At 51.4% G+C, this 24133-nt stretch overlaps 1 protein-coding gene across 1 annotated transcript; it reads right to left on the bottom strand.

Annotated features, from left to right (window-relative positions):
- Window positions 1-1452: 1452 nt before the first annotated feature.
- Window positions 1453-24004, bottom strand: DSTYK (dual serine/threonine and tyrosine protein kinase). The gene is made up of 13 exons (XM_056511440.1): window positions 23679-24004; window positions 17071-17864; window positions 14113-14728; window positions 13378-13652; window positions 11352-11435; window positions 10045-10221; window positions 9606-9735; window positions 8493-8649; window positions 7078-7210; window positions 6500-6613; window positions 5956-6070; window positions 5042-5176; window positions 1453-3077 (listed from the first exon to the last, which is right to left on the bottom strand). The coding sequence occupies exons 1-13, from the start codon at window positions 23908-23910 to the stop codon at window positions 2890-2892; spliced, it is 3150 nt and encodes a 1049-aa protein (XP_056367415.1). The 5' UTR covers window positions 23911-24004; the 3' UTR covers window positions 1453-2889.
- Window positions 24005-24133: the final 129 nt, after the last annotated feature.

Consider the following 24133-nt stretch of genomic DNA (forward strand, 5'->3'; position numbering starts at 1 on the left):
AACTGGGGTTGTTTCACTGGGCCGCTTCTGTAGCACTGAAGAGCCAGCTGAGATCATCCACACAGTTCAAGTTGTGATTTCAGTTCCTGATATTAAAACTGTTCTTAAATAAGTGTTCACCGTATTCCTGTTCAATGCCAGGGTCCTGCAGTTCTTCAGCACTGCTACAAGGCAGGAAGAATTCCCAATCAAGTTATTCTTAAAGGGAGGAAAAAGAAGCCAGGGAATTCACAATAAGTTATTCATTACAGGAATCAAACACAGTCGGGGGGGAAAAGGAGCTCGGGAAATTCCCCTCAAAGTTACTCCAGCAGTGTTCCCGCAGATCCCATTACCCCAGTGGCCTTCCAGCGGGATTCCTGGGGTGTTCCTGCTATCCCAGTGGGATCCCAGCAGCACCGTTCCCTCTCCCGTTCCCGCTCGTACCCAGCAGCTCAACGTTCATGGCGCCGCCCGTTCCGCTCCCGTCGCCGAAGGACCCCGCAGGGCCCTGCCCGGTGCTGCTCCGCGCCGTTCGCCTGAGGGCGGGATCAGGCACTGCAACGGGCAGCCCCAGCGCGGCGCGCAGAACAGGCCGGGTGAACCCCGCGGCCGCGCAGAAAAGTTCCGGGCAGAAAGGTTCCGGGTAGCGGGAGTGGCCAGCAGGGGGCGCTAGGCAATAATGCAAGACAAGGCAGGGCAGGGCAGGGCAAGGCAATGGCTTTACCTGACCCCAGAACAGTTTTCTCCCACCGGGAGGGGCGCCCAGAGCCGTGGCAGAGGTGGAGGAAATGAGCAGCGATCACTCGTGCAAACTGATCTACCTGCTCATTGTGTTGGTGCTCCTCATTAGCTCTACTCTTGGAGACATGGGCATCTACGTAACAAACTTTCACAGCAAGCTTCTCTATTGAGTGCCAATGTCTTTCCACTCATCAGCAGCCCAGAGTGGTTTTCCTCTATGTTGCCTTTTTGCACCTTTCCAGCCAACCCCACAGAGCACTGGCTACCATCCATGAATCAGTGGCCACTTCTCTCTCTCAGCAATGTCCAGGGCCAGCTGAACAGCTCTGAGCTCAGCAATGATGAGACAGGAACTGTCAGTGAAAGGAGCACAGCGTGTTCCCTCTGCTGGCAGTTGGTTGTTGTACCGTGGGGCCTCTTCAGCCCAGGTGTTTATGAGGCTGTTCTTGAAACAAGTCCCATTGTCTGACACAATTATCTCAGGGGTGCTGTGCCATGGAATGTCAGGGAATTGTCCAGGATAGGTTCCTCGGGAATTGCAGACACAGACACAGAGCTTTGCCTTTATTTGTTTACTATTTACACTCCTCTGTGCCAGCCCGAGGCCATTCCCACTTTGCCAGAGGTTTTTCCCCTCCTGGGCCTGATGCTGTCTTTGGAAAAGGGATGGGAATTCTTGGCACGAGCATCTGGATTGGGATGGGACAGCTAGGAATGGCAGGAGAGAGGATGGATCCATTAAAAAAAACACAGTTTGGAATACCAGGAGAAAGGATGGATCCATAGAAAACCATTCTGGAATGGCAGAGCAGGGATAAGATCCATAAAAAAACCACTCTGGAATACCAGGAGGGGTATTGGATCCATACAAACCACTCTGGGAATGCCACAGGAGGGTTTGGATCCATAAAAAAATCCCCTCTGGACTGGCAGGAGAGGTTGGATCCATCCCCATCCCATCAGGAATGCCAGCACATCCCCCACAGGTTGAGGGAATTAACACAAAAAAGCCATTTTTTGTTTTTTTTTTTTTTTTTTTTTTTCTTTCCTCCATAAAAAGCTTCTGAATCCATTTATTGCACAAAGAAAGGAAAAGATTCCCACTAAACCCATCCTCAGCCACGGGCAGCTGGAATTTCAGCCAAGGAATTCCACCTGCCCTGGGAATTCCAGGGAGAATTCCCAACTCCCCAGTTCCTCATGGAGCCACCAAGGGGCCTTTCCTGCTCCAGATCAGCCCAATTCCACCCCAAAAATGCAGGAAGCAAACTGGGATTTCCAGGAATTTGGGAAAGACAACCTTGCCCATGATCCCCCTCTTCCCATATCCCCATTTTTTTTTATTCTTTCCAACCAAATTCCAGCCCTGGAATGAAAGTGAGGAGAAGAAGGATCTTTCTTCCCTCCAACTTGAAACAAAAAGCTGGAAAAACCTTTTTTTAAAATATTCCTGTGCAGACTCAGCCCCATTTAAAACTGCCATGACATTCCCATGAATTCCAAGCCCCAAATCCTGGTCTAAAAGGAATTTTGGCACTCTCCCCATGGAAAAATCAGTATTTTTAAGGACTTTTTTTGTGCTGCTACAAAGCAGAACCTCTGAGGAACAGAGCATGGAATCAAGGGAAGGTTTCTCCAGCCATTCCAAGAAATGTAAAGAAGCAAAGGAGAGGGAGAAAGAGGAGGAAAAAGTGGGATTAGGGATCAATAGCTTATCCAGGTGGGGTTTTCCAAGTCCCCACAGAAAAACACGGAAGCTTTGCTCCTGTCCATGTAAACATTTCCAGCTCCTTGGAGCTTCCCAACACTTCCTTCCTTATCCTAAAGTTTTGTGCCTTTTCCTTCCCCTCTGAGAGCTCTGGAATTGGTGCCAACGGCTGAGGGAGGAGCAGGATCCTCATCCCGGAGTTTTGGGAAAGGACTTCCCCATCCCACAGATCACTCACAAGGCTTGGGGTGGGACTGGTGAGTCCAAAGGGTTTGGATTTGCCACCCTTTGGCAGCACAATTCCAAAGGGATAGCGGGGTGGGATTGGGATGGAGCTGTCCCCACCCTGAGCCTCTCTGAGCTCCTCCCTGTCCCCTCGGGGCTGGCTCGGGCTCTGCCAGGCGGGGCTGGAATTGCCAAATCCCGCCTCAATTCCCGCACGCTGCCGCGGCTCCCGCTCAGGTGGAGTCATCCAGGCCTTTGTGGGGGTGCTCGGAGGGGGCCCGGCAGAGCCTGTCCATGATTCCCTGCAGCATGGGCTGCACGATTCCCAGCAGAGGCCGCTGGGAGGAGTCCCCGGCCCAGCAGGCTTCCATCAGCTGCCAGCACTCCTCGTCAAACACCGGCAGCCGCTCCGGACGCACCCCTGGCAAACACACGGGGAGGGGGGTCAGGAATGCCAGGGATCCCCAGGGAAAGCCCTGCCTGCTGCTCACATCCAGGGAAAAACGGGCACAGGGGGCTGGAGCTGCTGGGAAAGGGGCACATGGCAGCAGTGCTGCCAAGGAGTCGCTCAGGGCGCTTCCAAATCCACGGAATCGTGGACTGGAGCACTGGGATGGGTTGGGAGGGGTTTTAAACATCCCATTCCATGGGCATCCCATTCCTATCCCAGGCTGCTCCAAACCGGTCTTGGACAATCCCAGGGATGGGGCAGCCATGGATTCTCTGGGAATTCCATCCCAGCCCCTCCCCACCCTCCCTGGGGAGGATTTATTCCCAAGACTCCATCCAAACAAGCACAGGGAATCCTGGAATCATTCAATCCCGTGGGCAGGGACACCTCCCACTATCCCAGGTTGCATTTTATCCATGTTTTATCCACGCTTTATTCATATTTTATCCCTTTTATCCACTATCCAACCTGGCCTTGGGCCCTTCCATGGATTGGAATTCCCAGAGAATCTGTGGCTTCCCTTCGCAGCCCCTCCCCACCCTCAGACTCAGGAATTCCTTCCCAAAATCCCATCTAAACCTTCCCTCTTTTACTTGATCAGCTCTTGTCCTGTCACTCCATTCCATTTAAAAATCTCTCTCCCTCCTTTTTGAGCCTATTCAAGCCCTGAAAGGATCTCTGAGGTTTCCCTGGAATCTTCTCTTCCCAGCTCTCCCAGTTAATTCCACTAGAATCTCGTATTTGCAATTATCTGGGATTAAAAAACCCTCTTCCTGTCGGGATCCCAATCTCCCCACCCAGCTGCACATTCCAGAGCCTTGGGAGCCAGCTCCACCCGGGAACAGCCCAGAGTGTGAGACAAACACAGCCTGACTCTCCCAGATAATCCTTCCCACGTGACCAGGGGGAACTTCCAGAGACACAAAACTCCAGGCACAGAGGATCAAACCTCCTGACAAAGCTGGGACAAATCTCCAAACCCAGGGAACCAGCAGGACAAATCCCAGCCCTCCCCAAATCCAGTGAACCAGGAGTTGATATTTTGGTGAACAGCTGGAGCAGTTTTTTCCCTCCACATCCAGCTCTGTCCCATCCTCAAGGATTTGGATGTGCAGATGCCACAGCCTCCAAGTGCCAGGGATTAAACATTCCTCAGGGGATCACTCCTGCCTGCTCTGGGGGCTGATTTTCATCCCAAGGCTGTGCTGCTTCCTGGACTGAGTGTGCTGCTGGGGAAGGAGCTGATCCCAAAAACCTCTTTTATCCTGGGAATTTTAGTTCAATTTCCAGCAGAACCTGTCCAGGTTGGACCAGTGAATGCCCCTCTAAACACTGGATCAAAAACTAAAGCAGCAGGAGCAGGGCAGGGATTGTCCCCTCACAATGGGGAGGAGCCTCAACCCCTGCGTCCAGTTCAGGAGGAACATTTTGGGGCTGGAGTGAGTCCAGGGGAAGGGAATGGAGATGGAGAAGGGTCTGGAGAGTCCTGAGGGAACTGGAGAAGGGTCTGGAGAGTCCTGAGGGGAAAAGGAAGGGGCTCAGCCTGGAGAAAAGGGGCTCAGGGGGAATTTCTGGCTCTGCACAGCTCCCTGAGGAGGGGGCAGCCGGGGGGGATTTGGGATCTCATCCCAGGAACAGGGACAGGAGGAGAGGGAACGGCTCAAGCTGGGCCAGGGGAGGCTCAGGGTGGATTTTAGGAGGAATTTCCTCATGGAAAGGGTTGGCAGGGGCTGCCCAGGGAGGTTTGGAGTACCCAGCCTGGGGGTGGCACTGAGTGCTCAGGGTGGGGATCGGGCACAGCTGATCCATGATCCCACAGGGATGTTCCAACTTCAGGGATTCTGGATTTTTTTCCTTTCACCTCTCCACCACCAGAATAAAACTGGATTTTCCCAGCAGCTCAGGATTTTCAGAGTTGAGCCAAGCCCAGGTACCTCTCCTGACGTTGTTCCACAGGTGATCTTTGCTCGCACACCTCTCAAAAGCCTCAGGTAACTTCACGTGGCCTGAGCAGAGGTACCAGAACAGGATCCCAAAAGCATAAACATCCACAGAATTGTCATATTTCCCTGGGAAAAAACACAGAGGATCAGCAGGGAAAAATCATTGGGCAGGCTGAGAGGTGCTTCCAGGGTCCCAAATTTAAACCTCAGTTTCATAGCAGAAGGCAAAACTTGTGTGAAACCCAGGAAGGCAGCAGGAGCTGGGATCAAGGTTAAGCTTTTCCCATTACCAGGATTTATAAATTTAAGCTGTACCAAGAAGTCCCAAACTGAACTCAGGTGTGTTTTAAACACCAACACCTGTAAGGCTCAACTCAGAGTCAAACTTCAGCCTCTCATCCCAGAAATAGGTATCCCCTAAATTCCCACAATTAGAGATGCCTCCATTTGATCCCAGCCTTCTCCAAGCAGGAGCAGCTCTGACAGACCAAAAGGATTTGGACAAGTGGGATTTGAATTTCCAAGTGGCTCCAAAACTCAGCAAAAACCTTGGGGCAGTTGCCAGAATTCCCAGTAAATCCAAACTCACTCCAAGGTAACAACAGCTTGGAAATTCCATGCAGGGAATCCTTCCTGGAGTATTTCCCTATGGAAGCCAAGGATTTCCAGCTTCCTAGTGATGATAATTTACCTTTCTAATTGCAAGGGTGTTAATTACTGCAGCAGAGCTGATCAGCCCCATTATCCCCTGTCAAGAGTGGCACTTAAAAAACAGGAAAAATCCAGCATGATGGAAAGCAGGGAATTTTCTGGGGTTGGAATGGTCTCAGGAGCAGCTGAGAGGTGAATTCCAAGGGCTTTCCCCCAGAACTGCAGGCAGAGCAGTGGATGCAGGGGGATCCTACCTGTGAACAGCTCGGGAGCCATGTGGATGGGGGTGCCCACGATGCTGCCCGACATCATCGCCTCGGGTTTGCAGAACCCCAAATCTGTGATCTTGGCCCGATTCTTTTTGTCCAGCTGGGGGAAAAAACCACAGGCAGGCAGGTGAGAAGCTCACTTCTCCCATAAAATACTGATTTTTGATGTTGATTCCCACTGGGAGGGCTGAGCAGATGGTTTGAACTGGGTTTCTCTGATTTCCTGCCTGCTCCAGGGCCTTTCCCTGCAGGCACTGCTCATCTCCCACACCAGGGGTGTGCCTGGGATTTCAGGGAAGCAGGAACTGGAAATCCTGCTCATGAATTAAGCTGTCTGCACTCCAAAGGAATCATTTCCTGCTCCCTTTGCCCCATGTTTCCAGCCAGGAAAGGAAGTAGCAAAACCTCCCTGTGGCTGACACCAGCACAGCTTCAAATATCCCGTGTGGAGAAAGTTATTCCTTCACTTCAAGATTCTTTTTCCCACTACAAATGCTCTGGGATGAGGCAGAGGCAGGGATTTCCTTACCAGGACGTTTTTGAGTTTGATATCCCTGTGCACCAAGCCCTGGCTGTGCAGGTACCGGATCCCTTCCACCACATCCAAGGCAATCTGCAACCGTGGCTCCAACTCCAGCCCAGCCTGAGGGCAAAAACATGGATTTTATTCCTAAAAGTTGCTTTGGCCTGCTCTTCTTTATCAAAACACTGAAAATTGAGTGATTCCAGCTTTGTTTTGCAGATTAATGGGAATTGTTTTAATTAGAGAATCACAGGTTTGGGTTGGAAGATTAAAGCTCATCCCATGGGCAGGGACACTTCCCACTAAACCAGAATTAGTCTGAGGGGAAAAATACAGATTTTATCCCTAAAAGTTGCTTTGGCCCCTGCTCTTCTTTACCAAAATGCTGAAAATTGAGCAATTCCAGCTTTGTTTTACAGATTAATGGGGATTTTTTCATTAGAGAACCAGTTTTGAGTTGGGAGATTAAAACATCCCATGGGCAGGGACACTTCCCACTAAACCAGGATGCTCCACGCTCTGTTCCCAGTGCTTCCAGGGATAAAATAAATATAAAATCAATATTTAATAAGGGAATTAGGTACCTTCAGGCCCGTGTAGAGGTCCCTGTGCAGCCTCTCCATGATGAGCAGCACAGCAATGCTGGAGCCTCCCCCGTAGCCGTAATCGATCACGGAGCCGTGCAGGTGCACCAGCCTCTCGTGGGACTGCAGGGACCTGCAGCAGGTGCAGCACAAAAACTGGGGTCATTTTTATCCCTGCCCAGGCCAAGGCAAGAAGCCCCTGAGTCCCTGCAGAGGCCTGGAATAGGCTCAGCACAAAAAAACCTGGGGTTATTTTTGGCCCCTGAGTCCCTGCAGAGACCTGCACAAAAAAATTTGGGTCATTTTTTTCCCTGTCCTCCAGCCCAGGCCAAGGGAAGAAGCCCCAGAGTCTCTGCAGAAGGTTCAGCACAGAAAACTGGGGAAATTTTTGTCCTTATCCTCCAACCCAGGCCAAGGGAAGAAGCCCCAGAGCTGCAGATTGAGCAAAAATTCCCAGCACAGCTCAGAGCAGCACAATCCTCAGCTGTCTGAGCCAATTAAACTCAAAAAATAAAAGCCTTTTTAAAGGTTAGAGTCACAAAAAAGCCCATTCTTCTGTCAGCTGGCTGTGCCTGCAGCTGTTTACTGCAAAGCAGCTGCTCCCTGCACTGCAGAGCCATCCCTGGCTTTTTTGGGGATTCAGGCAGGACAAGGAGTGGGAAAAGAGGGAGGACTCACCACCAGGAGTCAGGGGAGGAGAACTGCTGGTTATTATGGTCTGTAAATTGGAATTTACTCTGAATTTGGAAAGCAAAGAATCCAATTAAGGCAGGAAGGAGCACCCCTGCCCATCACAAGGTGTTCTATTGCATGTAAGTAAAAAATTTTTAAAAGAAAGGCTTTATAAAACCATGACCTAAGCCTGTTACTTCAGCTAGGTGCAGTTAACAATCAGCATGTCAAGTTGCCATGAAAAAGAATCTAAAAATAAAAATCAATTTACATAACAATCTATTCTTACTAAGAAAAACAAACTGCACCTATGGAAAAGAAAAAATCTATCCCATCAGAATCTATAAAAGATATATTAACAACAATATGAAAAGAATACACACACAAACACCTTCTAACCAAGGAATTAAGTAGCAAGAAAATTACTAACCAATTAAACACTAAGTTAAAATATATAAAAATAGACTGTAACATTAAAATAGAGGTTTTGCCACTAAAACTTTCATGTGCTGTGCCCATCTTTATTCATTTTTTTTTTAGTGTCCTGCCAGGGTTGGGAATGGCTGAGCATTCCAGGAGCTCCAATCCCTCATTTCAGAGTGGAAGTGCAGCAAACCTGGATCAGAGCTCTGGGCTGGGTGACAAAGGAGACACCAGCCCCAGCCTGGGGGCTCTTCCAGCCTGAATAATGCTGGGAAATCAAGCAGATCCCTGTGCCATGGGGGAAGCTCTCAGGTACAGACCTCATGTAGTGAAATTCCAGTGCCAGGTCGTTCCAGTGCTTCTCATCCGGGGGGACGACGGATTTGAGGGCGCAGGGGAAGTGTCCCCCCCAGGAGTCACACAGGTACACCACCCCGTACTGGCCTCTGCCCAGCTCCCTGCCCAGCCTGGGCTTCCCTGCAAGGCACAGAGTCCTGCAATCACCCACAAACCAAGGCACAGAGCCCTGGAATCACCCCCAAACCAAGGCACAGAGCCCTGGAATCACCCCCATTCCAAGGCTCAGAGCCCTGGAATCACCCCCAATCCAAGGCTCAGAGCCCTGGAATCACCCCCAATCCAAGGGGCAGAGCCCTGGAATCACCCCCAATCCAATCAGCCCCAAACCAAGGCACAGAGCCCTGGAATCACCCCCAATCCAAGGCACAGAGCCCTGGAATCACCCCCAATCCAAGGGGCAGAGCCCCGGAATCACCCCCAATCCAAGGGGCAGAGCCCTGGAATCACCCCCAATCCAAGGGGCAGAGCCCTGGAATCACCCCCAATCCAATCAGCCCCAAACCAAGGCACAGAGCCCTGGAATCAGCCCCAAAACAAGGCTCAGAGCCCTGGAATCACCCTCAAACCAAGGCACAGAGCCCTGGAATCACCCCCATTCCAAGGCTCAGAGCCCTGGAATCACCCCCAATCCAAGGCTCAGAGCCCTGGAATCACCCCCAAACCAAGGCTCAGAGCCCTGGAATCACCCCCATTCCAAGGCTCAGAGCCCTGGAATAACCCCCAATCCAAGGCACAGAGCCCTGGAATCAGCCCCAGTCCAAGGCACAAACTGATCCCTGGAATCAATCACCCCCAGTCCAAGGCACAGAGCCCTGGAATCACCCCCAAACCAAGGCACAGAGTCCTGGAATCAATCAGGCCCAGTCCAAGGCACAGAGCCCTGGAAACAGCCCCAATCCAAGGCACAGACCCCTGGAATCACCCCCAGTCCGTGCTCTCCCCCCTGCACATCCCCAGCCTGGCCCAGCTGAGGCAGTGGGAGTTGCCAGGTGAAGCCTGGCTGGAGGATGCAGTGCAAACCCCAAAGCCCAGTGTGCAGAGCAGCCATCCCTCCCTCAGGAGCCCTGTCTCACCGTGCAGCAGCACATCCTGCAGGGACCTGCTCTCCAGGGCGAGCCGGGCCAGCCGGGGCGCGTGCTCCTTCCGCACCTTCAGCCACAGGTCCTCCGTCCTCTCCAGCCGGCCCGAGTGGCCGTCCTCCAGCTGTGGGGACCTCTCTGAGCTCAAACCCCACACTGCCAGCCCCAGCACAGAGCTGCTGGGCAGTTTGTGGTGGTTTTGAGTTCAAACCCCACACGCCCAGCCCAAACTCAGGATTCCTGGGCAGTTTTTGGTGGTTTTGAGTTCAAACCCCACACTCCCAGCCCAAACCCAGGATTCCTGGGCAGTTTTTGGTGGTTTTGAGCTCAAGCCCCACATTCCCAGCCCAAACCCAGGATTCCTGGGCAGTTTTTGGTGGTTTTGAGCTCAAGCCCCACATGCCCAGCCCCAGCCCGGGGCAGCTCCCCTGACCTGGCGCAGGGAGGCAGCGAAGGCCTCGTGGGAGCTGTTGAGGCGCGTGCGGAACTGGCTGCAGATGCTCTTGGCCAGTTTGGAGGCGCTGAGGCTCTCGATGGCGTCCTGGGCCACCTTCCTCTTCCAGTCACTGCTGATGGCAGGGGGGCTGACCCACGTCAGCCGCTGGATTATCTGGGGAATCACAGAGCCACGGTCACACAACCACAGAAATCCCAGAAATCCCAGGAATCACACAGTCACACAATCCCAAAATCACAGAAATCACAGTCCCGGAAATCCCAGAAATCACAGTCACACAGTCCCAGAAATCAGTCACACAAAACAGAAATCACAGAGTCACAGAAATCACAGTCACACAATCTCGAAACCACAGAAATCACAGTCCCAGAAATCAGTCCCAGAAACCACAGTCACAGAGATCACAGAAATCACAGTCACAGAAATAAGTCACACAGTCCCAGAAATCCCAGAAATCACAGTCACACAGTCCCAGAAATCACACAGTCACACAGTCCCAGAAATCACAGTCACACAGTCCCAGAAATCCCAGAAGTCATGGAGATCACAGAGTCCCAGAAATCACACAGTCACACAATCCCGAAATCACAGAAATCACACAGTCATAGAAATCACAGAAATCACAGTCCCAGAAATCCCAGAAATCCCAGAAATCACAGAAATCACAGAAATCACAGCCACACAGTCCGATAAATCACAGTCACACAGCCCCAGAAATCCCAGAAATCCCAGTCACACAGTCCCAGAAATCCCAGAAATCACACAGTCACAGAAATCCCAGTCCCAGAAATCACACAGTCACAGAGTCACAGAAATCAGTCACATAAAATGGAAATCACAGTCCCAGAAATCACACAGTCACACAATCCTGAAATCACAGAAATCACACAGTCCCAGAAATCACACAGTCCCAGAAATAAAAGTCTCAGAGTCACAGAAATCACAGTCACACAATCCCAAAATCACAGAAATCATAGAAATCACAGTCCCAGAGTCACACAATCCCAAAATCACAGAAGTCCCAGAAATCACACAGTCCCAGAAATCAATCAGCTCCCAATCCAAGGCACAGATCCCTGGAATCACCCCCAGTCCAAGGCAGGAATCCCACAGGAATCAATCCCACAGGAATCAACCAATCAATCACACAGAAATCAATCAATCAATCAATCAATCAATCACATAGAAATCCGTTCCTCACAGGTTTTGTGTTCCAAAGAGTTCAGAGTCTCTTTAGGGAGCAGCTGAGAGGATTCTTTGCTCCAAAATTCACTTTTTTTCACCTGTTTGATCTGTTCCCACAGCATCCTGGTCACTGTTGAGCCCGAGTGGAAAGTGACCTCCACGTGATAGGCTGCATTCAGGATCTGGAAAAGCAGAAAAATGGGAATTTTCCTCTGGGAAAAGAGGGAAAATAGGAATTCTGCCAGTAGGAACTTTGCTAGAGCCTGTGAAAATGGAAAAAAAAAAAATGGGATAGTCCATGAATCACTTAGTTAATTGATTTATTGTTTTACTTCATGGGTGTTTCTAGGCTGTAATTTGATTATTTTAAACAGATTTAGGAAAATTACTGCATCACCACCCCAAATTCCTGAGCTCTTTCCCTAATTTTCTTGCCTCCACCTCCCTGGAGCAGCACAAAGGCACTGGGACATCCCAGACCTGTCTGAGGTAATTTATTGTATTATCTCATGACTGTTTTTAGGCTGTAATTTGATTCTTTCACACAGATTGAGGAGGTAATTGATTTATTGATTATTTCATGACTGGTTTTAGGCTGTAATTTGATTATTTCATACAAATTTAGAAAATTACTGTTTCACCACTCCAATTCCTGAGCTGTTTCCTGGATTTTCCTGCTTCCAGCTCCCTGGAGCAGCACAAAGGCCCTGACTGGGACATCCCAGACCTGTTTGAAGCAAATTATTGTATTATTTCATGGGTGTTTTTAGGCTGCAATTTAATTATAACTGATTTATTGATTATTTCATAGGTGTTTCTAGGCTGTAATTCAATTACTTTATATAGATTTAAGAGATAATTAATTTATTGATTATCTCATAGGTGTTTTTAGGCTGTAATTTCATTATTGCATATAGATTTAGGAAAATTACTGTTTCACCACCCCAAATTCCCAATTTCCTGTCTCCAGCTCCCTGGAGCAGGACCATGCCAGCCCCATCCCAGACCAGTTTGAGGTAATCTACTGATTATCTCATAGGTGTTTTTAGGCTGTAATTTCATTATTTCATACAGATTGAAGAGATAATTGATTTACTGATTATCTCGTGGGTTTTTAGCCCATAATTTGATTATTTCCTACAAATTTAGGAGGTAATTGATTTATTGTGTTATTTCATGTGTGGTTTCAGACTGTAATTTCATTATTTCATACAGATTGAGGATATAATTGATTAACTGATTATCTCATGTGGGTTTTAGACCATAATTGGATTATTTCCTACAAATTTAGGAGATCATTGATTTATTGATTATCTCATGGCTGTTTTTAGGCCGTAATTTGATTATGTCACACAGATTTAGGCAAGTGACTGTCTCAGCACCCCAAATTCCCCATTTGCCCATGGCTCCCCACCCCAAATTCCCCATTTGCCCATGTCTCATTGCCCCAAACTCCCCATTTGCCCATGTCTCCCCACCCCAAATTCCCAATCTGTCCATGTCTCCCCACCAAATTCCCCATTTGCCCACATCTCCCCACCCCAAACTCCCCCTTTGCCCATGTCTCATTGCCCCAAACTCCCCATTTGCCCATGTCTCCCCACCCCAAACTCCCCATTTGCCCATGTCTCATTGCCCCAGACTCCCCATTTGCCCATGTCTCATTGCCCCAGACTCCCCCTTTGCCCATGTCTCCCCCAAACTCCCCCTTTGCCCATGTCTCATTGCCCCAGACTCCCCCTTTGCCCATGTCTCATTGCCCCAGACTCCCCATTTGCCCATGTCTCATTGCCCCAGACTCCCCATTTGCCCATGTCTCCCCCCAGACTCCCCCTTTGCCCATGTCTCCCCCCAGACTCCCCATTTGCCCATGTCTCCCCCCAGACTCCCCATTTGCCCATGTCTCCCCCCAGACTCCCCATTTGCCCATGTCTCATTGCCCCAAACTCCCCCTTTGCCCATGTCTCATTGCCCCAGACTCCCCCTTTGCCCATGTCTCCCCCCAAACTCCCCATTTGCCCATGTCTCCCCCCAGACTCCCCCTTTGCCCATGTCTCCCCCCAGACTCCCCCTTTGCCCATGTCTCCCCCCAGACTCCCCATGTCTCCCTCTCCCGTCCCAGACCTGTTTGAGGTAATTGCTGGTGATGTGCACGGCGCCCTCGCGGGGTTTCTCCAGCCCCCGGGCCGGGTGCACCGAGCCCTCCCAGGACTCCTCCAGGCTCTTCAGGCAGCGCTCCAGCGTGCCCACGAAGCTCTCCCGCAGATAATCCACAGAGCTGATCAGTTTATTGGCCACAGCCTGGTTCAGCCTGGAGATGATCAGCTCCTGGATCTGCTGGATGCAGCGTTTGATGTCCTTGGAGCTGACGGGCTCGCCGTTCTCGGGGATGATGATGTCTGCAGGAAAGGGGAGGGGAAATGTCCTGGAGGTGTGGGATTGCTGGGAGAACAGCTCCTGAGGGAGCCCAAACTGCTCCAAATGGGGTTTTAAAAATGCTCTTCTGCCATCATCCCAAAACTGCATTATTATCATTTTATCCAAGACTATTAAAATTTTATCCAAGATAAAAAGAGGGAAGTTTCAGGGAAGGGAAGTTTCAGGGAAGGGAAGGGAAGTTTCAGGGAAGGGAAGGTTTCAGGGAAGGGAAGGGAAGGTTCAGGGAAGGGAAGGGAAGGTTCAGGGAAGGGAAGGTTCGGGAAGGGAAAAGGGGAACCAGAGGAGACAAAAAGCAAGGAAAGAAAAAGGAAAGACCAGAGGAGACAAGGAAGGGAAAGGGAAAGCCAGAAGAGACCAGAGCAGAGGAGGTACACACAAAACACACCCAAACCCACCCCAGCCCCTCCAGGCAGGACCCACCTCGGAAGTCCATGCTGGCAGCATCCTCCAGCAGCTCCTCCTTCATGCTGCTCAGCGTCTCCACGATCATGTCCTTCATCTCCTCCTGCTTGCGGTTGGCGATGCCCATGAGGGACTCGTAGAGCTCGCTCTCCTTCCTGCGCGTGTACTCCAGGCGCTTGGGGGTGATCTGCAGGTCCCTCTGCATGTCGAAGGCCTGGTTGATGAAGATGTTGAGGCAGCGGCCGTGCACCTCGCTCAGCCTGGTGGCCGCCTGCACCAGGTGCTGCTGCAGCACCTGCCTGCAGAAGGCGCTCAGCAGCCGCAGCCTCTCCGCCATGGAGGAGGCGGGAACGCCGCAGGGGCTGGACGGGCTCAGCAGCTCCAGATCCAGCAGCTGCCGCTGCAGGGGGGATCTGTCCCTGCCGGGGTCGCTGCAGGGCTCGGAGACTCGCAGGAAGAAGATGGGCAGGGAGAATTTCTCCTTGATGTCCCGAAGTTCTGCCTGCTCTGATGGGGACAGCTGGGGCTCGCTGATGGCGAAGGTGACAACGGGCAGCACCTGATTCACAAGTTCACCCAGGGTGGCCTCAGCTGACTGGAAACCTCGGCATGGAGCCACCACGATGTCCACTTCCTAGGAAAAAGGAGGTTTGGAGAGGGTTTTTTTCCCCTGTGGAAAAATGCCCTGGAATTCATTCATACAGCAAAAAAAAGGAATTCTTCAAACCAAACCTGGAGTCTTTCTCTTCCTTGTCTCCTCTGGTCTTTCCTTTTCCTCCTTCTTTCCTTGTCTCCTCTGGTTTTCTTTTCTCCTTTCCCATTTCCCAGTTAGGCTGACCCCTAACTCCAAATTTCTTATTTTGCACCAAATCTTTGGAGTTTTAGCCCAGGTTAGGACAAGGGTGATCCCTGGACAACTCCAAATTCCTTACTTTGGACCAAATCATTGGAATTTTAAGACAAAGTCCTGGAATTCATGCACAAATCAAAAAAACCTGAATTCTTCAAAGCAGATCTGGAGTCTCACCTGCAACGACTCCAAATTCCTTGTTTTGCACCAAATCCTTGGAGTTTTAGGACCAAAGTTTAGAAGTGTCCCAGGGAAGAGCCAGCACAGAAAAGCTGGAATTTTTCACGTTATCCCTGCCCTATTTTGCACCAACCCTGCAATTCCTGGACGGTCACAGCATCCCAGACCCCAAACATAAATCAAAATGAGGGATCAAGAAGCTTTTGACCCAGAAAAAAATCCATGAATTCAGTGGGATTCCAACCTGCAATTCCTGGATGATTCCAGAACCCTAAACAGGAATGAAAATCTGGGATCAGGCAGATCCTGCCAACCAGGAATTCTGTGGCCAACTGGAGTGTGGAGGATTCCTCATTTCCAGAGCAGTTTAAAGCAGTCCCTGGCTCCATCCCAGTTTTTTGTCCAATTCTTTCAGGCTTGGGGCACTTTAATCCCTGTTTGCTCAGCAAGCTGAGGTGCTGAAAACCCAATTTTGTGCCATTTTCACCCAAATTTCTCCTCACACAATGACTGCAGGCCCAGCTCAGCCTTTTCCTGCTCCAATTGGTATTTTGCCTTCCAAGAACAGCCTGTGACTTACTCCAGTCTGACAATTCCTGCTTTTATTCCATTTGGGAGCTCATTACATGCCTCCCTCATTCATCCCAGTCACTTTTATACCCCCAGATTCCACTTCAAATTCTCTTTGTTTTGTTTCACACACCCAGTTTTGCTCAAATCTCACCCATTTTTTGTTTCCATGGAAATCTGAGGGGAAAAAAGTTGAGTCACAAAATAAATCCCAATTAATTTGACTTCTCATTAATTTTCCAGTTTTGTCACAACAACTGGAAGTTTTTCATTCCCTACAATCCTTACACTTTTCAGCCCAAAATTCCAAATTCCACAAGGGCAGGAAAAAGAAAATAAATCCAAGGAAAACCAAGCCCATCCCAGCTTCCAGGCACAGCTGACTGGATTTAGGGAAGCAGCCAAGTGTTTGCTCCCACTGTAAATCCCATAATAATCCCAAAATCTGTCTGGCCCCATGGATTATTCCCCATGACCTTGCTGAATTCCTAAAATCCCCAAGGAATTGGGCAGCTCTGCCAAAACATCAGATTTTCCATCCTGATATTTGGAGTTTAAAAATATCCCAGAGCAACACAAGGTTCCCGCAGCAGCCATGCCATGGAAATGGGATTTGTGGTTCCCTCCTCACTCTTTTTGGGGAAAATTTGGGATTCGGGAATCTGGCAGGAAGAGGAAAAAAAGTGCCAGGGGACAGTGGCAGTGCCACTTCAAGCTCCCCATGGATCAGGGCAGGGACAATGAGAATTGGGAATTTATTGATCAGACCAGGAACAGTGGCAGTGCTACCCCAAGCACCCCACAGAGCAAGGCAGGGACGATTTGGAAACTGGGAATTTACTGATCAGGGCAGAGACAGCAGCAGTGCCACCCCAAGGATGGTGGCAGTGCCACCCCAAGCTCCCCACGGACGGGACAATGAGAATTGGGAATTCATTGATCAGACCAGGAACAGTGGCAGTGCCACCCCAAGCTCCCCACAGACCAAGGATGGTGGCAGTGCCACCCCCAAGCTCCCCACGGACCACGGCAGACCAATGAGAATTGGGAATTTATTGATCAGACCAAGAACAGTGGCAGTGCCATCCCAAGCTCCTCACAGAGCAGGACAGGGACAGTTGGGGAATTGGGAATTTATTGATCAGGGCCATGGGGCAGTGGCGGTGCCACCCCAATGTCCCTACAGACCAGGGACAGTAGCAGTGCCAGCCCAAGCTCCCCAGGGACAGTGGCAGTGCCACCCCAAGCTCCTCACAGAGCAGGACAGGGACAGCTGGGGAATTGGGAATTTATTGATCAGGGCCACGGGACAGTGGCGGTGCCACCCCAGGCTCCCCACAGAGCAGAGACAGAGCCAAGCACGGTGCCACCCTCACCTTGAGCAGCGCGTAGGGCAGCGCCACCTCCAGCTCTGCCGCCCTCTGCGCGGGATCCTCGGCGTCGCCGGGCACCTGCAGGTCCTGCTCGGGGATGGTGTCCCAGTGCCCGCGGTGCGCTGCCAGCGCCTGCACCAGCTCGTACTGCCCGGGCAGCGCCAGGCTGAGCCGCGTCCGTGCCCCGTGCGTGAAGCGCACGCGGCGGCGCCGGCAGCGCTCCTCGCTGCTGGATGTGGGCGAGGGTAGCAGCTCTTCAGTGCCAGCCCTGCGTGAGGGCAGCTCCTCACTGCTGGACGTGGGCGAGGGCAGCAGCTCTTCAGTGCCAGCCCTGCGTGAGGGCAGCTCCTCACTGCTGGATGTGGGCAGAGATAGCAGTTCTTCAGTGCCAGCCCTGCGTGAGGGCAGCTCCTCACTGCTGGATGTGGGCAGAGATAGCAGTTCTTCAGTGCCAGCCCTGTGTGAGGGCAGCTCCTCACTGCTGGATGTGGGCAAGGGCAGCAGTCCTTCAGTGCCAGCCCTACATGAGGGCAGCTCCTCGGTGCTGGACACGGGTGTGAGCAGCTCCTCGGTGCCATCCCCGAGCCTGGGCAGCAGCTCCTCGGTGCCAGCCCCGGGTGAGGGCAGCTCCTTGTCGCCAGCCCCGGGCGCGGGCAGCAGCTGCTGGCCCAGCAGCGCGTTCAGTAGCCGGCCCTTGGCGCCGCAGTTCTGGCCCAGGATGAGCAGGCACGGCCGCCAGCTCACCGAGCGCTGCAGCTGCTCCTCCTCGTGCGGCGGGAACCAGGCGGGGCTGGGGCCTGCAACGGGACAGCAGCTCAGGGTCAGCCCTCCGGGGAAAACGGGTGTTTAGGGGATTGTTCCTGAGGGGAAAACTGGAGATTTAGGGGCTCATCCCTGAGTGGAAAATGGGATATTTAGGGGATTGTCCCTGAGGGGGAAATTGGGTATTTAGGGGTTTGTCCCTGAGGGGAAAACTGGATATTGAGGGGATCATCCCTGAGGGGAAAATGGGATATTTAGAGGTTCATCCCTGAGGGGAAAATGGGATATTTAGAGGTTCATCCCTGAGAGGAAAAATGCAATAGTTAGGGGGAAAACCTGAGAGGGGAAAACCACCTATTTTTGGGTTCATCTCTGAGGGGAAAATTGGATATTTAGGGGTTCATCCCTAACAGGAAAAATTGGATATTTACGGTTGTGTCCCCGAGGGGGAAAATTGGATATTTAGGGGTTCATCTTTGAGGTGGAAATTGGGATATTTAGGGGTTCATCCCTGAGGACAAAATTGGATATTTAAGGGTTCATCCCTGAGGGGAAAATGTGATATTTAGAAGCTCATCCCTGAGGGGAAACCCAGCAGCCTGGGAAAGGATGAGGCCCAGGGAAGGCCTGGGCTGGCAGCCAAAAGGTTCTGGAACAACCTCAAACCTCACAAACATCCCTCAGAGCCCACAAACCTCTTTAACACCCCAGAAATGTCCCTCAGAGCCCACAATTGTCCCTCACACCCCACAATCGTCCCTCAGAGCCCGCAAACCCCACAAATGTCCCTCAGATCCCACAAACGTCCCCCAGAGCCCACAAACTCCCCAAAATCATCCCTCAAACCCCACAACTGTTCCCCCCCTTGCTGCTCCAACAATAAATCAACTGGCAGAGTTTGCCACGGGTTGGTTTGGAAAGGAAGAAAAGGAAATTTCTCCACATCTGCCTCCCTTCCCGAGCTCTCTGTCCTCACCCTCCTTACTCATCTTCCCTGGGAAGCGTCACGGGCAAAGAATTCCAAGGTCAGTGGGATGGAACAACTCCCTGCCCTCACCTGGCTGTGCTAATTCAGCCCCAGGGCTGAGTTTAGCTCTTGTTTTCTTTTTTAAAAAGTCCTAAATCTGGCTGTGGGAAGAGCTAAATTCAGCGTTATCCTCGTGCACAGCAGCAGGATGACTCTGACAGCCCCAGAAATGTGGAACAACAAACAAATCCCTCATCTGCTGCACTTCAGGAATACAAAAATTCCAGGGCACAAGGCCCAGGAATGAAATTAAATGGGAAATGGAGGCACCAGTCTCTAAGAATGCCCAGTTTGAGAGCTACAAACCACCAGGATTGCTCTGATACTGGAAGGAGCAGCAGGGTTTTTACAGGGAAGGTGCTGTTAAAATTCTTTTTCATGAGTCATGTTCTGGCAGCCCAAATTGTCAGGAAAACAAGATCCTCCCCATACTCCAAACCCAACTAAAGAGATCCTACAACACATCTCGCTCCTCACTCTTACAGCTTAATCACACCAGTTTAATCAAAACCAGCCAAATTTGGAGCACTTTGTGTAGTCTTCGATTGGTTTAAAGCTTCTTTAAAACCCTGCCCAAGATTTGCCTTCCCCTCAAATCCTCCAGCTGGAAATAGGATTTTGGAAGAGTTTTTCCACCTCAAAACTAAGAAAAACTCTCTTTGTGGCTCAGCACTGCACCTCTGCCTCACCGAACCCCAATTCTGAGCCCCAAACCTGGGAATGGTTTAAGGCAGGAAGCTCTCCTTGAAGTGTGATTTTTTGGATTTGTTTTCCAAACGAGCCTTTCAAAAGCCACATCAAGTGACCAAAGGGCTGGAAGCTGACCAGAAGCTCACAAAAGATAAGGAACTGGAAAAATCCCACAAATTGCACATTTGAGCCTTCATCTGCAGGATGAAGGATGTCTTTGATCTGGGGACATTCCTTGGAGCTTCTCCTGGGATTCAGGCTCCCGAGTATGAAAAAGCAATTCAGGGAGGGCTGCACAGGCAGAGCCTTTTTCCTGCTGAGGCTTCTGAAGGGAAAAGAGGCAGAAGAGCTCTCTCTCCTCCTTCCAACCAGGCTCAGAATTTGTGGATCCTAAAGTCCAGCAGAAAATATCCCCAAAAAATCACTGAGATACAGCAGCTTAACTGGAACTATTGAAGGGTTATTTATATGGATGGGGAATCCTGGGATGATTTAGGTTGGACCTTAAAGCTCACCCTGTTCCTCAGCCACCTTCACTATATCAGGATGCTCCAACCTGGCTTTGGACACTCCCAGGGATGGGGAAACCAAGGATTCTCTGGGAATTCCATCCCAGGGCCTCCCCACCCTCACAGAGAGGAATTTCTTCCTATATCCCATCTAAACCTTCCCCCTTCAACTCAAGCCCATTCCCCTTATCCATGTGAAAATTCCCTTTCCAGTCTTCTTGGAGCTCCTTTGGCTACTGGGAAAGTGCTCCAAAGTCCTCCCAAATCCATCTTTTCTCCAGGATTTGTGGTGAAAACACCTTTCCTGTGTTTCCATGTCCTGTGATCAGCAAGACACAGATCCAGGCTGGGAGGGACTCAACAAAAAGTGGGATCAGAACTTCCCAGAGGGACGCAGCGACATTTCCTTGCCCACAGGGGCAGTGCCAGGGGCTGGAGCTCCATCCCAGATCCATCCCAGATCCCAGCTGGGATGGGCCATGTGATGAACACTTCAATCCAGGGAGCCCTGGGGCGCGCACATCCCATGAATTCCCCGGGATAAAAGGAGGCCTGTCCATGGAACAAGGGCGGCTCTCAGCAGGGCTCCTCTCCAAGCTTGGATTTATGGAATCTACAGAAGCTCCAAGCATTGATTCATCCCTTTTCCAGCACTTTGATGGCCTCACTTGCCTTCACTCCATTTTCCACCCCTGGTTTTGCCAATATTGAGACTTTTCTAAGGACTCTGGCCATTTCTGAGCTGCTGGCTGTGACTTCCTGCAGGCTTTGACCACCACAAGATTTAATCTCAACACATTTGTGCCAACTGAGGTGTCCAAAACTGGCTTGGAGCAACCTGGAATGTGGGAGACTGGATGAGCTTTTAGGTCCTTTCCAACCCAAGCCAGTCTAGAATTCTAAATAAACCCACTTCTAGTTCCATATCAGCACAGAGGTCTTGATTCCAGGAGAAAAAAAATCCAATTAATTCTGATTTCAGCAGCTCCAAAGGCTGCAGAGCCAAATTCCATCCTCTGAAGCTCTTTGGAAATCCTCCTTTCATCAACCTGAGGAGTTATTCCACAAATCCCACCCCAACCACCTCTCCACTGCTCTTAAATCCAACTTCTTACCCCCAAAAGGAGCCCTGATCTTTAAGGGATCACAGTGATATCAGCAGAGCTCACACTGGAACAGGATAAACCCCTCAGTCAGCAGAGATCAGCACCAAAAACACTTTCAAACCCTCTGGAGAACTCCCTAAAAAATTACATTTATTTATGGAAGCTGAGCCCCAACACACAACATTAAGGGAACCTCCAGCTGCTGCCCAAAACTTTGGGGATTTTCTAAAAATTCCTAATATAAGGCAAAAGAAACCTCCAAACCCCTCAGGTTTCCAGGTCAGATTGTTCCAGTTATTACAGGCACTGCACAAAGAAAACCCCAATGAGCAGAAAACAAATTGATTTTTTACCCATATCTTTACCTATTTTATGCTTTGAGTCCCTAACTCAGATTTTGTTTTTACAGCTCCCCAAGAACCCCAAAACCCCAGGATTGGAGGAAACCATTCCCAAAAGGCAATTCCTGGAACACCATCCCAGGATTCTATTTGTACACCCATATAAACAATCCTTCAATAATTCCAGGTAAACTGCTGTATCTCTGATTTTTTGGGAGGGACTTTTTGGCTGGAATTAAAGAATCCACAAATTCCCAGCCTGCCTGGAGCGAGGAGAGGGAGCCCTGGGGAACAGCCAGGATGTTGTTGACTCTCTGGGAAGAGCAAACACAACTTTCCCTTCCCTCACAAACAGTGGCTGCCCCTGGATCCAGCTCAGTTCTGCTCTCAGGAGTAACCTCAGAGTAGCAGCCTTGGAGTGATGGGTGTTGTGTCACCCTCCAAGCAGGGAAAGTGGGAAATAAAAGGATTTATTTGCTCCTTGAAGCACCACCTTGAGCTCACCTGAGAGGTTCAGGGGCTCCTACTCAGCAGATACTCGGGCCTGGTTGTGTTTGGAAGCTGATCCAAAGGGAATTTCCCTCCCTGTGCTGTCCCATCTGTCTTGCAGATATCCCAAAGGCAAACCCTTCACATCTCTTTGATTTCTAAGACATCCACATTTATTTTCCAGGTTTCTTTTTCCACTCCAGCCCCTGGGAATTGCGTCCTCTCCACTCCACTGCCCAGTGCCCTCTGTGCTGCACAAAACTGACCCTGCACAAGTCCTTGGACAAAATTCCTCCACTTTGGAACCACCTGAAGGGCAGATTTTGGGGAAAAGTCAAGGAAAACTGTGCTCTTTAATCCTCCTGACACCTAAAAACCTCCCCAGGGGAAAAAGGACAATTTCTATGATCCTAGTTTGACCCCAGCCATGTCCAGCCTGACTTTGGATACTCTCAGGGATGGGGCAGCCATGGATGCTCTGGGAATTCCATCCCAGCCCCTCCCCACCCTCCCAGAGAAGGATTTATTCCCAAAATCCCATCTATCCCTGCCCTCTGGCAGTGGGAAGCCATTTCCTGTGTGCTGGCACTCCATCACTTGGAAATATTCCATCTTTTCTCAATTCACCCCAAATCCTTCTCTTCTCCAGGCAGAACAATCCCAAATTCCAAACATCACAGGGTCACCTGTCCTGGCTCTGCCCCTTCCCAAAATCTCACTTCCCACCCAGCCTGGTGAGAGGGGCAGCAGCCACTTCCCAAAATCCTGATGTGCTCCCAAAACCTTTCCAGCCACGACTCCACAGTACCACAAGGGGAAAATGAACCCCAAATCAAACCAAATACATTTTTTCTTTTAATACACAGACAGAAAAACTCAACACTTCAAACATTCAACCAGGATTTGGAGTGCAAGACAAGGAGGGACAAGAATCCTGGACAAGGACCCTGGACAAGTGGCCAAGAGAGATGACTCAGGAGCCGTTTGGGGATGAATGAAGATGATCTTTATGGACTTTTCATGTCACACTGAGTTCCTCTCACGAGACAGTCTTATGGAAACACCGAGTGCTGCTCGTGGCAGGAGAGGGGCCACCCGCAGCTCTGTTTGTCAACAGCAGCAGATGATCAGGAAGGTCCTGAATGAGGCCACTATTCACGGAACTCCGGGACAAACAGGGAACGCCGGCCCCTCATCCCACCGCCCTCCCTGCGGGGCTGGAGCTGCAGGTGGGATCAGGGACAGGGGGAGAGGGTCCCCATCACGAAATCATGGAAAGGACCCACAGGGACGATGGATCCAGCTCCTGGTCCTGCACAGACACCCCAACAATCCCACCTTGAGCATCCCTGGGAGCGGCTGCCAAATGTTCCCGGAGCCCCTGCAAAGCCTGGGCAGTGCCCCAAAACCCTCCGGGAGAGGAGTATTTTCCTGATATCCATCCTAAATCCCCTCCTAAATCACTCCCTGCCCTCCTCCCTTCACCCCACAAAGCCCCTCACACTCTCCAGCCCTGTAACCCCCATTACAGCCCCCCCCAAGTCGGACGCTTCAGTCTGCACCGCAACCCTCGCAAGACCCTCGAGACCCTGGGCCCCAGAGATTTCCCTTTACCCCCACAGACCCCTCACCCTCACACCCCCCCGCCCCAGCGAGGCCTCCCCGCCCGCCCCCGCCCCTCTCTCACCGCCGTCCCCGGGACCCCCATCCCCATCCCCGGCGGAGGGGGGGCCGTCACCGGCAGGCACCGAAGCGAAGGGATGTCCCTGGGAGTACTTGACATCGCGGAAGAACCTCTTGGTCTCTCGCAGGTTGTGCTGTAGCCGCGCCAGGTGCCGGTTGTAGTGGCCGAAGGAGCGGCAGAGCTCCCGCACAGCCCCGCCGGGACCCCGCCATGACGGGGCCTCCTCGCCCTCCATGTCCTCCGGGTCCGCCCCGCTATCCCCTCCCCACCGCGGGCCGCACTCGGGCCCGGCCAGGCTGCCGCCGTTCGGGGAGGAACCTCCCCGAGGATTTCCTCGCGTCCCGACCCCCCCACCCCCCGCCCCTCCCGCCTCCCCGACCCCCGCGGCCGCCGCCTTCTCCCGAGGGGAAGCGCCTCCACCGGCCGCGCTGCGTGTGCGCGGAACGATTGTCGGCGCG

Source organism: Oenanthe melanoleuca, chromosome 26, assembly GCF_029582105.1.
Source record: "Oenanthe melanoleuca isolate GR-GAL-2019-014 chromosome 26, OMel1.0, whole genome shotgun sequence".
Lineage (NCBI taxonomy): Eukaryota > Metazoa > Chordata > Aves > Passeriformes > Muscicapidae > Oenanthe > Oenanthe melanoleuca.